The sequence below is a fragment of the Acipenser ruthenus genome, chromosome 13, assembly GCF_902713425.1.
Source record: "Acipenser ruthenus chromosome 13, fAciRut3.2 maternal haplotype, whole genome shotgun sequence".
NCBI lineage: Eukaryota > Metazoa > Chordata > Actinopteri > Acipenseriformes > Acipenseridae > Acipenser > Acipenser ruthenus.
The window spans coordinates 23,013,441-23,027,672 of NC_081201.1; the positions used below are offsets into that span (position 1 = coordinate 23,013,441).

A 14,232-nucleotide genomic window follows, 5' to 3' on the forward strand; every position below is an offset into this window, starting at 1 on the left:
ACACAGATTGTGATATCCCAAACATCACAGCTGTTAAAACATTACAATGTGTATAAGAGCTGATATACTGTTATATTTACCCATTTGTTGTTCAAGTTTTAAAGGTAGAAGTACAAAATTTAAAATTCTCTTACCCACATTTCCAATCTGTTTTTATTTCTGTTTTTCATGAAATCCTATTTGAGCTCCCCAGTTAGTTAGTTATTTCCCCACAAAGGCTTTGCGCATCATCAATATAAGACTAAATATAAAAGATTGTGACTAATTTGATTATTAGTCTCACCTTCAACACATCTGCAACACCTCCCGTGCTTCCCTTTGGATGAGACGTAAAACCGAGGTCCTATTGTAAGTGACCCAGCAGCAGTTGTGATGCATAGTTCACCCCCAAGTCTCTGTAAAGCCCACCTCACACAGCCCGACTCAAGCCGTCCCGACTCATCTCATCTGAGTTTGCACAGATTCTGCAATCAGTTGTGCTCAGTTTTTGTTTGACGCCACAATTGAGTTTTTCCTGACTGGGTGTAGCACACTGCTAAGACTGAATTACTGATTACTGTATATGTATAATCCACCACATGAACCAAATGAAAGCACCCACTTTCATTAAACTACCACAAACAAAGCCAGGCCACAGACTAGAATAGGAGACTATTACTATTTTAATCCTGGTGATTTTATCAATCAGACAAAAAAAAAAAAGCCATGCTGTTACATCAACATGACAAACAGGAAGCACTGTCTTTTTAGTGGGCATAAAGCAGGCATGTGTCAAATAGTGCCTGTTGTGTTGACTTCTTTAACAGACCAAAGGAATGAAGAGCTCCCAACTCTACTTCATTTTGCTGCTAAGTACGGTCTGAAGAAACTCACAGTGCTTCTGCTCCAGTGTCCCGGAGCACTGCAGGCCTACAGCGTGGTCAACAAGTACGGTGAATATCCCAACAACATTGCAGAGAAGAACGGCTTCAAGGACCTGCGCGAGTTCATGGATGAATATGTGGTAGGTAATAACCATGTGCTGTATATTCAGCAGGGCTTCTTTGAAGATGGCTGTTATAATTATTTAATTGATCAACTTAATTTTAACCCTGCAATTCCCATTTCTGTATCACATCTGATACAATCCTTAGTTAATCAATAAAGTAGCTTTTCTCATTTAAAAAATGCTTGGGCATTACAGGGTTAATTCACACTGCCTTGAAGTGTGATCTTGTCAGATCCCTTGAGTTAAGCTATGTTAGGTCTTGTTTGTGCTTTAGTGATTGGCAAAAATAAGATGGTGCTGCCGGGGTCTTCCCTTCAATCCCAAGCTCAACCGGTTGAAGTATATAGAAAGGGAAGGTTAGGAATCATCACCCTCAATGTTCTGTTTTCATTGGGCACCATTTCAGATCAAACTATTCTCTAGTGGTATGCGGTTGTGCTAGCGTGACAAGCTGGCAGTTTATCTGAAATGACAGCTAAAAAAGCTATGGTCTGTGATTCATATATATTATATTCTTACAAGGTAAAAATCTAAGGGACAATATCAATAAACATACAACCCACTGCACATCTGACACTCATGCATTCGTTTGTTCTCGCCAGGGAGCAGCCTGGGGGAAGAATCTGTGAGAAGCAATATATTTATGAATTTAACTCCAGATTCCCTTGTTACCATGCGCTTGATTAGCTTCCTCATTCTTCTAACATTGCACCCAATTTCCCAGAATCAAACATTCCAAAATGATGCTAGATTCTCAAAGTTATTGACTTCAAATCGTAATTAGCACTTTTGAGAATTTCGCCTATTCTGTCTTGCACCTCTGTCAGTACGTACAGTAGCAAGATAACCCAATGTGCTTGCAGTGTAGTAATTCTAGCCACAAACTGGTACTTGCAGGAGACTGCTGAAATGCTGAAGACCCATATAAAGGATCATATTACACAAGGAGAGGACGAGGAGACATACGAGTCCATGTCCAACATGTCCAGAGACATTCTGATGAAATATTCACTGAATCCAGGATGTGATGAAGACATCTACGAATGCATGGTGAAGCTGAACCCTGATGGCATGGAAGATATTTGTAAGTATTCAGCAGATGTGTACAGACCAGGATATTCAGGAAGCAGCATTCTTTTCAATACGTTGTGTTTAATAAAAAATGGTTGACAGCACACTTGTCCTCTTTAGATGAAGACATGGTAAAGCAAACAGAATCATCACAAGACATTCCGGACCCTTTTTTTGCACAGGAATCTATGCTACGCAAATTCTTCGAAGGTAAGAAAGCCAATAAATGAACAATGGTACGCTATGCTTGGGCTGTCGTAGATATTACAGTTCTCTGCCGGGTTGCTAGACAGAATACAAGTCTAACTCTCACACTTTTCACAGTAAAATCCAGTACAAGCTTTGATTCTACTGAAGAGGGGGAGCAGGAGGACGAAGATCCTTACAATCTCTGTATAGATGAAGACGTCTATGACACTGTGCAGTCGGGGGCCAACCATCCACCGGAAATCATAAACCGACCTCCGGCACCCATCCCCAGACCCTCAGTCAGCCAGGAACCACAGCAGATGGAGCCATACATTTCCAAAGGTCAGTGGACATTAAGATTATGTTTCTGGCATTTCAGTTACAAAGCTTTTTAAATCATGATTGTGTTTGAAGACAGAATAGTTTTATTGCTAATTCATATCAGACTTTTTTAAATGCCTCCAAACAAAACCCAGCCATAATCAGTTTGGTGAATGTGATATTGTTACCTTGCCATGTTAAACAAATAGTACCAGTACTGCCTTAAACAGATACTCAATCTTTCTTTTGGTACAAAGTGACTGGAGTGATTTTGGTCTCAATGGTTGAGATCTTAAATCATTTTGTTCTGATCGTTTAAGCGTTTCATCCTAAATGACTCTGTGGTGCTCTCTGGGGTACCCTTTAGAGGATTTTGTTCTGTAACTTGCTGTATAGCATTTTAATATAGAATTCTGTTGAAATTCCAAGCTAGAAATAGCTGAACTACATTTAGCTTGGTTTCATCACTGGTAAGTCTGCCAGGTAGACTCATAGTCCACAGTGTACCAAGCAATAAATGAGACACAGCTGACACTCATGCTGTTTCAAATTGGGGTCTCTTGCAGTGTTTTCAGCCAGAGAAGAGGCCAAACTGGAGTATCCGTATGCTGTCATAGAACCAGTGTCAGGTAAGGTTTGCAAGATTTTAATTAACACAAGTTTTTGAGAACAGTTAGGCTCTAAATCTTTGGCTTTATCTGGCTTTAATTCCAGCTTCTATTTTTTAAAGCTTGACCAACTGATCGTGTTTTGCTTTTACTACATTTGTTGTGCATGTGGTTTATATGTCCAGCTGCCAGAGTTCAATATGTTCCTTGTTAGTCTATCCCAATACACAGTGCACAATACAAGGGAATTTTAGGGGTTAGAATGCCCATTATGTCTTGCCAGTGTTTTGGAAATGTCAGCATTGATGTACATAGGTGTTAGTGGGCAATCAATGTGTCTACTGTCAGTTTGGTTGCACATGGTTCCCAACTGGGATCTTGTTTCTTTGATTGGCTGGTCTAGAAATGATCAAACTCAAGTCCCACTCTTTTTTGTTAGTTCATTGGGTTATTGGCATGTCACTTCAGGTTCTATTTATCAGTTTCTGTATGTCACAATGCACTCTGCACCATTGTTTTGTGAAAGGGAAATACAACTCTCATGGTACCTGCCTGCACCTTGTAGCCAGTGCCATTGCCCCACACCTTTTACACACACCTACAGTTTATAGGAATTCAAGGAAATGTGCTTAAAATTCTATTCACACTTTCTAGCAGCAAAAATCTAGTGATGTCATTACCCATTACATTAAAAGCTTGGATCACAGACATGCAACTGTTTGGCACTGAGATATCGCTGTTCCTGTTTGTGAACATGCTGCCCCTCCTCTGTCTCACAGGGCCAGTGAGACCCGTCAGGGACAGCCCTTCAACCACCACCTATGACCCCTACGGTGGTATGAAGACCCCGGGGCAGCAGCAGCTCATTGCCCTGCAGGAGAAGGTGAAGATGGGGATCTTCACTGTGGAAGAGGCTGTGCAGCAGTTCAAGGAGTGGCAGCTTAACCAGAAGAGCAGAGGAGAGTCCTTCAAGTTCCAAGAGGTAGTCTTCTGTGTCCTTTTAAATTTAAAACCTGTTCCCAAAGACACCTGTGTCTCGTCAATTTAAGTGACATTCCAATTTGAATGTAAAGTAATGACAATGTTCACATTGGTCAGTCCCTCCTTGTTTATAAGTTTCAATGATCTTCACGTTATTTGGTTCAAGTTATGTTAAACAGGCTGTCCCTCAGGACTTTTGGCAGTCGCATCATTAACGTATAGACAGTACATGAGGTAGGTAACTGATACTGATTTATTAATGTGTCCTTGACTGTTTATTAACCAGCAGCACAGCTCCCACGCCTCTACACAGCAATGCAGTTGATTGCTAATGACTTCACTTTGACCTGTGGCCTAACATAGTTTGCCATATTGTAGTTCCCGCATCTAATTCTTTGACAGATTGACTTGACTCAGTGGTAATGTATCATTTTCTAGGTCAAGTTTGATCGTGGGTATTGCACAAAAAAAGTAAACCCATTGTGTCAGTAACTTTACACAGCACTGTACAAGCCTCATATCACCATTTTAAGCACTGACTTCATATTTGCAATTAAAAAAAAACAAAAAAACACTACATGCTTAATTTGTTGGCGACCATGACATTGACCTCTGATCTAGTGGCTGCTATATTGAAGTCTTGTGGTAATTAGCATTGTTGTTTTATAGATTTAAACACATTTTTGAACAATGAACACCATACAGTCACAAAGGTTTGTAAGAATTGCGTTTACTAAAGATGTTCACGTTAAATAACGTGTTGCCTGTCAACAATGGCATTTCCCCTTGGGGAAACATAATGTTAGGAATTAAGAGTTAAATAAATGAAATTGGATTGATGTGGGGAGGGTAATGCCAGCATCCATAGATTAGGGGCTGCTGACAGCAGCTAGGCCTCTGATAGCCAGTATAGAGTAGTAAGTACTGTAGCAGAATAATGTTACGGCATATCATGACGTCTGCACACAGTTAAGAAATGGTGTTTCAGGGAGACAAGTGGGCAAATACAGCAAATCAAAAATGATTATTTATTATTCCGTTTTCAAAAACGTGAACAAAAAATGTCCCCTGGGGCATAAATGTTAGGGGAATGTCAGATTGAGCTCATTTTGCAGATGGAGGGGGAATTCCACCAGACTCTAGCAAGCGCCATTGTCCGTCACCTTTCACAGCACACCATGTCATCACTGAAAGCAGAAATAAACGCAGTTCCTTAAAATAGCAAAGAACGCAACATCACCAGCATTGATTCTGCAAAAATATCGGTTGGGTGTGCTGGTGCGGAACTGGTGATAGAATAGAGGAGCCTTGCACACTCAAACTCAATGACCAAGCACCCTGCCACTAAGGTTCCTTTCTATATCTGTCTATTTTATGGCTCACATAGTCTTTTTCACACACTAACTTCATGATGAGGTACAGTGCAGTATTAACGTATACATATAGGTGCTTTTCAGTAGTAACTAGACCCTGAAAAAGACCCATTCACTGTAATATACAATGTGTTAAACAGCAGCTTGGTTTGGGTAAGTTATCTTACCTAAAAATTCTTCTTGATGTTCGGATTCACAATATAAATCATTTTCCATTTCCTTCATTACATTCTGGTGTTTTTTTATTACTCACAAGTTTAATGCATTTTGTACAAAAAGCTGAACTATGAAAGAAGTTATCCTTGGAAATATTTAATATGTAATGTCTTTACTTCACCACCATCATTATTCATTTGTGAATACCATATTTTATTGATTTTTTTACTGAAAGTAAATTCATTAGTTTGTTATATCACTGCTGTAATACATTTTTCCGTTTGTATTGTGTGTATAATCCCACTGCCTTCTTACAGAAGTGTAAAACCAGAGCTCATTGATTAAATCGTTTGGCCACTGCTTTATACTTGTTCCTATAGTTCAAAATATAGTTTTGCAAAGCTAAATCATTAAGCAATGGGTAATCTTTGCTAGTTATATACTCCATTGCTTTTGACCAACATGTTGTTAAAAGATTAGGTTTGTCACTGCTACCACATCTTATTTTTTCTAATCGTATTACCTCTATCAGATACACAACCATCATCACAATGATCTGGCCCTCATGAAGGGTAGATTGTACTCTACTGCCACCTTTAGGTACAATATCTTACTGCAGTACAACATCTGAACTCTCTTCAAGGATAAAACCCTCCAGCCTATTCAAGTTAACTATTGTATCAAAAACAGAATAAAGGAAGTTTTAGATTTAATGGAATTCATTAGTGCCTAGAGCTTTGAAGGGGCTTTCAGAGACATCTAACCAATGTATGATTTTGTGTTGCAGGACAATTTGAGAAAGTTACGGGCCAGCATAATAAGACGACAGAAAGAAAAAAGCAAAACTGGGAAATCTCTTGGTAAGAACCACACAAATATACACACAGATGAAACCAATTGCAAAAAATATACCTTAGATCTTTCTTTGTAGTAGTGCTTGCACTATTGAGACATACCTGTGCTGGCCCTGCAGGCACAAAGTCAATAAAATAAAAATAAATACAAATAAAATATGATAATGTGCAAGCAGGACTGCTTATGAAAGTCCATCAAATGTTTTTGAACTGTTTGAAGAACATGAAATTTAACATGACTAGGTAACCCATTCCACAGAGTGTGGTGAGGGGATGGAATGGGCTATTGTTGAGGTAGAATCACTTGGATCCTTCAAAGACCCAGCTTGACAAACCTTTGAGATCATTCAGCTACAGGAACTGGACAAGCTTAAATCTTCTCATGTTCTAAAGATGCTTAAACGTGTAGATTGAATATTCACCTCTAATGTCTTCACCCTCTAGATCTGCAGATCACTGCCCCAATTCGGCAGTTCGAGGGCCCGCCCCTGAAATTGGAATGTGCAGTGTATGAATCCAAACCCAGAGTGTTGGCAGCCCCACCCAGTCGACCCATCAACAGGGGCAACTGGCAGACTGGGAGCACAACTAGTACGTCAAGTAAGTTTGCAATACGTCAACACGGAGTAATTCGGACCTGTCTACCAGACTGAATCCCTGGATCACAATCCAGTTTGCAATGCTGCTGTGGAATAGTCCAGAATCTTCAGAAAGGGAAAGGGAATTGTATGCAGACTTTCAAATCTATTTCATGATACTTACAGCTATAATTTGTGTTTTATACATATTTTATTTACAGTGTATACCAGACAGTACTGGTGAGATTATAACTTTTTTTTAGCAGGAAAATATATTTTGGGATTAAACATACTTTAAAACTGTGAATGTGCACGACCAGACAAGCATTGATTGCTGTTTGTAACTTTTCTTACTGTATGTTCTTATGTGTGGTAACCAGGCAGTGCAAGCAATAGATCCAGCACACGCAGTAACATGAGCTTCAGCAGCGGGGCCGAAGGGGATAATGAGGTAAGTCTGCAAAATGTAACCGCCTCTAAGTCTAAGATAGCTGCAATATCTGTTTAGAATAGAGGATCACTACTTGTCATTTCAGTCCCAGTTTTCACCCCTGTTCCGTGTTTGACCTAATTAAAATCTGTCATACCTGAGAACCTGCCAACACAGTATAAATACATGATTTATAACTTGTCATGACGCATGTGCATCAACATATGAAATGAACAGAATAAGTAAGAGAAAAGGAATAAGCACGCATATGTCAATAAACTATAATAATAAATGAACACGGCACCCCTACACACGTTAAAAAATGTAGCAGCAGCTCTAGATTAGTCTCGCGATGAGAAGTAAGATTTGAAAAGATTAAATAAAAGATTGAAAATATTTAATTTGAGTTTGATGATGATGAGTCATCAGGATACAAAACACTACTGTATCAGTTTTGAATCGGTTAGCAACGAATCGCTATTAGTGCCAAAAAGGTTTTCTTGTAAGCAAAATTCCTGTTCCTTTATGCTGAGCATTTACAATGGGAAAACTCAGTTTCACCACAAGCCGAAGTGTTCTCTTAGAAGGTGTTCCTATACACGGAGACTACAGTAATGCAGCACCTGAATGTGTTTTTAATTTCAAAATGTGTGTATATTGTGGAGCTCCCGAGTGGCACATCTGGCAAAGGATGCAGGATGCGCCCTATAGCCTGGAGGTCACCAGTTCGAGTCCAGGCTATTCCACTGCCGACTGTGGACAGGAGCTCCCAGGGGGTGGGGTGCACAACTGGCCAAACACCACCCGGGGGGGGGGGAGAGCTAATGTCGGCCAGGATGTCCTCAGCTCACTGCACATCAGCGACCCCTGTAGTCTGGCCGGACGCCTGCAGGCTTTTCTGTAAGCTGCCCAGAGCTGCGTTGTTCTCAGACGCTGTAGCTCTGGGTGGGCTGCATGGCGGGCCTGCAGAGTGAAAAAAAGCAGACGGCTGACGACACACACTTCGGAGGACAGCGTGTGTGCGTCTTTGCCGCTCCTGAGTCAGCGCAGGGGTGGTAGTGGTGAGCTGAAACTAAAAATACAATTGGACATTTCAAATTGGGAGAAAAGAAAACGGGTAAAATCAATTGGAGACTACTAAATAAAAAAAATATATATGTTCATATTAACCCAGCGATGATGGTCATTTTCTTCACAGGACAATGTAGACAGTTACCAGAGCCCCAGCCCCCTGCCTCATGCAGCAGAGAAACTACCGGAGCTCCCCCCACCTCGCGTGCCTCCACGGACCCCTGCAAGGTAACTCTCACAGTACTGCAGCTCCTCCTTATAGATTAGACTATACTACTGAACTATACACACATGAACTACATGTTATCTAGCAGTGAATTATTAGTTTAATGTACTCTTGTCTATCAATAGTTAAAACTCTTTACTGGTGTGTGGTGCTGTGGATGTACCATTAACCTGTTTGACTGTGATGTCTTGCTTTCTGGAATCATGGATGATTCACAAATCACAAGGCACAGCAGTTGCTGCTTGATAGTGAAGGCAGTCAGGAATCAGCACGGTGCTGTACATGTCATACAGTACAATATTTGAACTTGGAACATTATCTGTTACAGGCTTCCACAGAGTAACAATATGGATCGGTATGCCCCTTGTCCAACCCGTCACGCCCCTAGTCCTAGACGCTGTAGCCCTCCTCCACCAATACCACGCAGAACTCGTTAATTCAGTCTCCAGGCTGCGCTGGCGGATCACCTGCACCACTGAGATAATCGTTCAAGGAATTCTGTGTAACTGTTCTGCGACATCACCTGTCAAAAAATGGGACGGAATTTACAAAGCTACTATGTATGATGCAGCTGACAGTCCAGCAAGACTGATGATATATATCCAATCAGACACGTGTTAGTCACAAAATAGATTATATGGATTCCAGAGAAGTAAACCTGAATAGAAAAAGCTACGGGCTGAACTGAGTAAGCTTTATCAAGCCATTTTTCTTGTTTGCCATATAAATTTGCTCCTTGTATCATTTCACTTAAGTGAATATTTACACAGCATTTGTTTGTTTTTCTTTAAATACTTCATTTGCATTTTGAACTTGGACATATGCTGCAGACAAATAACAGAATGTGTAGAGGTATGCAAAGTAAACCCAGAGTCAGAGTAGACACTCCCTTTATTACTGTAGCATCCCTGAGAATAGCCAAGCATGTTTCCAAATGAAATTGCCCTAATAAATGTTTACACACCATGGCAAAAGCACTGCTAAGTGTAGGGGAAACATGTTAAAGCATTGGAAACCATGATGAAGAGCTATGGTACAACTGCAGCATATTCTTTTATAAAGCTGTTATCACAGAGGGACGTCACAAGCTATAACAACATTGTCGTAATCTGAATCCATGCAGCTAGCAAGTGCATTTACAAACAACAAAAAGCAGAGGTACATTTACTGTACAGTAAATTTGTATTCATACCATTTACCTGCTTTCTTCTGCACTTAATGTAACTGCAACTGAGCCCTGTTCACTGAACAATGTTGGAGCTAAATGACCAGCTATTGTCAATTCCATACCCCCTGAACAAGTGTACTAACCTGCTGATGTTGTTTATTTAATCTTATTATAAACCGCTTGTATTTATAAACGTTTACCATAGTTCAAGCATAGCAAAGTGTAATAAAGCATGGTAAAGCACAGGTAAGCATTGTAATGCCCAGAGAGGTACGGTAAAACATATTTAGAAAAATATGGCAAATCATTGTAAACTATGGTAGATTCATAGTATGGCCATGGGGATGGGAAAACATCTTCTGTGCAAATGTACTGTGGTAAACTTTTATAAGGGTCATAACTAGGCAAAACTGACTATTTTGGGGTTCGCTGCCCACCTGCCTGCCCCCCCCCCCCCCCCCCCCCAATCTCTGTGGTTATATCGTTTTTAATTTTTCATTTTAATCAAGTGTTCAGTTTTGCTGATGCTGTATCAGGTATAGTCTACAGTTTGTTGTATTATTTTTTAAAGAACAAATTACTGTAGAACTCAGGTGATTAAGAAAATTGAGTTCTTCAAATTAACAACTAGATATAAGACCCAGATTAATTCTAATCTTGGACAGCCTTACAGGTATCTTAATACCACTGAGTCGTCCAAGATCGGGGTCTGTGAAACCAGCTGATGAGGTACTTGCTGGAGTATATTTCATTATTGAATTCACACCAGCAAATGGAGAACTCTGGTGCTGTCAATTACATGATGACCCTATGAATATACTGTAGAAAATTATTTATCTTTCTGATCATTAGAAACCTTTGAATATACAGTTCAGCGAAGGTCATTGCACGCTTGATCCATTTTTATCCAGATTTAACAAACAACTACAGTAATATTAATTTAACAAGCATGCATATTTCCTGCAGTTGTTGTAATGACAGTGATACATTGATTTTTACATGTGTTAAAAAAATGTTATGAACCTTGTTTGCAATGTCCATAAAGTACACAGAGTTAAGAAAATAATTGTCATACATCTTGTCTAATATGTGTTACCATCACTTTGTAGATCTCACATTGTCCTATATGGAAGATACACAAATTATGTATTTTATATTTTTTGGTATTTTTTCATAGCATTCCTTTACATAAAATGAAGTTTTGCAGTCTTTTCCATTGTGTACATCATGTTTGAAGGATGTTTTAGTTCTTATAGGAAAACACTTTAGAGCTTTTATTTTTTTAGATAATTATGCTTTCTGAGCGTATTTGTTTGCTATTTATTTCTAAATTATATATATATATTTCCTGCATGGAGCGATCAACACATTTTTTTTTTCACTAATCTCTGTGGGTTTGAAAATAGAAAAAAAAAAAAAATATATATATATATATATATATATATATATATATATATATATATATATATATATATGTATATATATATATATATATATATATATATATATATATATATATATTTTTTTTTTTTTTTTTTTTAATTTACTAGAATGAGCCTGTTTGGAAATAATTAAAAGCTATGGGCACTTTTTGGGTACATTATTTTAAATTATTTAAGCATCAGCAGTATTGTGCTGCTTTGCAAACATTTGTCACAAGTGCCTGATCAGTAATTGCATAGTAATGGAAATAATCAACGCTATTGGAGAAACAAGTTGGATTAATATCCATTTGGGTCATGATTTTTAAATGTATTTTTTAGAAAATCAGTTTTTGTGAACTCTATGGAATTCAAAAATGCATTGACAAAATGTATATGCATTATACAATAGATGCATAGATAGGAAACGTAACATGGTACAATTATGCACTCACTGATCAAAGGGCATATAGAGAGGGTTTAGATCTGCCACTGTTTATGTCATTAAAATAGACACCACTGTATCTGTTGTCATTGCCTCCTGAATGAATCTCTGTATCCATTTATGTTTGCCAAAATGTATATATTTGCTGATACATGTTTAAATGGATGTTAGGATCAATTCAATTTATACACAGTAAGAACATTAAAAAATGCACGACACATAGGAGGCTATTCGGCCAGTCAGTGCTCGGCTGGTTCCTAGTAGCTGGTTGATCTCAGAACTTTGTCAAGTTGGGTCTTAAAGGATCCAGGTGATTCTGCCTCAACAACATGACTAGGTAACCCATTCCATACCCTCACCACTCTCTGTGTGAAGAAGCATAACCATCCCTCTGTCCTAAGTTGGTGTTGTGACCTAGAATATATATTTGTGGAGGCATCGCATCACATACTGCCCCAAAATGATAGTCATGAATACAGTACTATAAATAGAGATCCCAAACTCTATTTAAATTCATACAGACTGAGGATAAGATAGAGGTGCATTGAATAACAGATAAAGCTTGACATAGGTCTGTGTTATAATAATTCATGTACAATGCATGTGTTGCATAGACATTGAGTATGGTTACTTTAAAATGATGTAATGTAATTTGAGATTTTACTCTCATGCTGTAAAAGAACAAAATTATATTAGGTGTTTTTTTTTATCAATTGTTGTGAAGAGCTTTTTTTATGTGTTCCAACAGATTTGTTTTTGTTTCAATTTTATTAAAAGCTTTGACAACCTGCTGGGATGTTGTGTATTTTTTGAGCCAGATTGTCAAAGCCATTTACTCCAAATAGTCAATGTTGTTTTCCGTTTACATTGTAAAACGACTACTCGCAGATTGGGTAACAGATTTGGTAACTGTATTGCATGAGTTTTTACTACCTGAAATTAAACTTGCTAATGACGTTTTGGAGTAAATAGCTTGGCAAATCTAAATATGTGTTTATCCTAACTCTACCGTGGCATTTTATCACAGGATAACAGGATTCTGAATCACAATGAAGGCCTGAGAGATTCCTCTTGTTATATAATTCATGACAACAGAACAGTAATATAATATGCATGTGGCATCACGCTCATTAATCACATCAGTCACTACTCTGATCTTGATTCAAGTTTCAAAGCATTCCATTCGAGACTAGACACAGTTACAGAGTGGATTTAATGTTAAACTTTAAAAGCACAAATACATTGTAGCAGCACAAACATCATTTGACTTCATTGCTACTATTTAGTCAAGCTTTTAGTTTTAGTAAACTAAACTCCAGGTTTGTATTTTAAGTATGACCAAAGAGGAGGTTGGACAGTTATGGTCCTCCCTTAACACAGACTATAATTGAATAACTGACTATTTTTTTTGTTGCTTGTTTTAGTGTATATGTTTCTGCTCTGTTCCTGCCTGTATTTATCATGTGCACAGTTCAGAGCAGTGGTATTGTGGTATGTTCCTCAGTAATAATTCCCTTGTTCAAAGATTGACTCTTTGGCTTTGAAGTAAATAAAAAGCTGAAAGCAAATATATTTAAGCGGTCCTTCATGCATCTTAGTTTTTTCTGCTATCTCTCTAATGTTAAACGTTTTCTTTCACAAAAAATGTGCAAACTAAGCAGTGTAGTGCTTTGTGAATATGACTCCTTATATTTTACTTCAATTTCAAGGACCACTCTTCCTTGTACACTTCTACTTCAGAATCATGTGATCTACCAGAATGAGACCCCCAATGACCAGACCTTGGAAATGTGCCTTTTCCACAGGAAGTGATGTGGTACCAGGAATAAGAGTTTGTAGACTTGCTTTTGCTACACTGTGGTACTTATAAATATTAGTGTAGTAAAAAAAAACTTTTGTAGAGCAGAGGGAGGCAGCCTTCCTTGAGAAGGTGATGTTACGGGTTGCACGTATGGTACGGTATAAAGCATGTTTGCAATTATCTTTATAAATTACCTTTATTTAAAGAAAAGTGCAGAAGTGCTGGAATTTTCAGAAATGCAGTGCTCCGGTTGTCTATAATGGCAATGCTATGACTGGGGTCATGTTTGGACTTTGTAATCCTTTCATGCTCCCTTAACATCAGGCCTCTGATCCTTTTTAGTTTTGCAATAAATTCGGAGGAGTACCCATTAAAAAACGTGTCGTTTCAAGCAAAAAAGGAAAAAAAATTATTTGTCAAAAATCAGTCTTAATTCTCTATAGTGTTCTTTTTAACCAGCTTTCCATAAAATGCATGATGTTGCAAATGAGCTATTAAACTGTTCCACTGTCATCCATTGCTAATGAAGTGTGAAGCATTTAGAGTGTGGC

The 14,232-nt window shown here is 38.4% G+C and overlaps 1 protein-coding gene across 3 annotated transcripts in view; it reads left to right on the plus strand.

Moving 5' to 3' along the window:
- The window catches only part of LOC117417692 (phosphoinositide 3-kinase adapter protein 1-like), a 40,955-nt gene extending 29,534 nt beyond the window's left edge, over positions 1-11,421 (plus strand). For 2 of the 3 annotated variants that reach the window (XM_034029883.3, XM_059035754.1), the window contains exons 7-17: positions 807-1,003; positions 1,886-2,072; positions 2,180-2,269; positions 2,384-2,590; positions 3,136-3,198; positions 3,957-4,159; positions 6,475-6,547; positions 6,986-7,141; positions 7,500-7,570; positions 8,748-8,848; positions 9,175-11,421. In XM_034029883.3, the coding sequence (XP_033885774.3) occupies positions 807-1,003; positions 1,886-2,072; positions 2,180-2,269; positions 2,384-2,590; positions 3,136-3,198; positions 3,957-4,159; positions 6,475-6,547; positions 6,986-7,141; positions 7,500-7,570; positions 8,748-8,848; positions 9,175-9,283 (1,457 nt within the window). In that variant the 3' untranslated portion in view covers positions 9,284-11,421. The remainder of the gene's footprint in view (positions 1-806; positions 1,004-1,885; positions 2,073-2,179; positions 2,270-2,383; positions 2,591-3,135; positions 3,199-3,956; positions 4,160-6,474; positions 6,548-6,985; positions 7,142-7,499; positions 7,571-8,747; positions 8,849-9,174) is intronic. The other variant, XM_059035755.1, reaches the window with a different exon arrangement.
- The last annotated feature ends 2,811 nt before the right edge of the window (positions 11,422-14,232 follow it).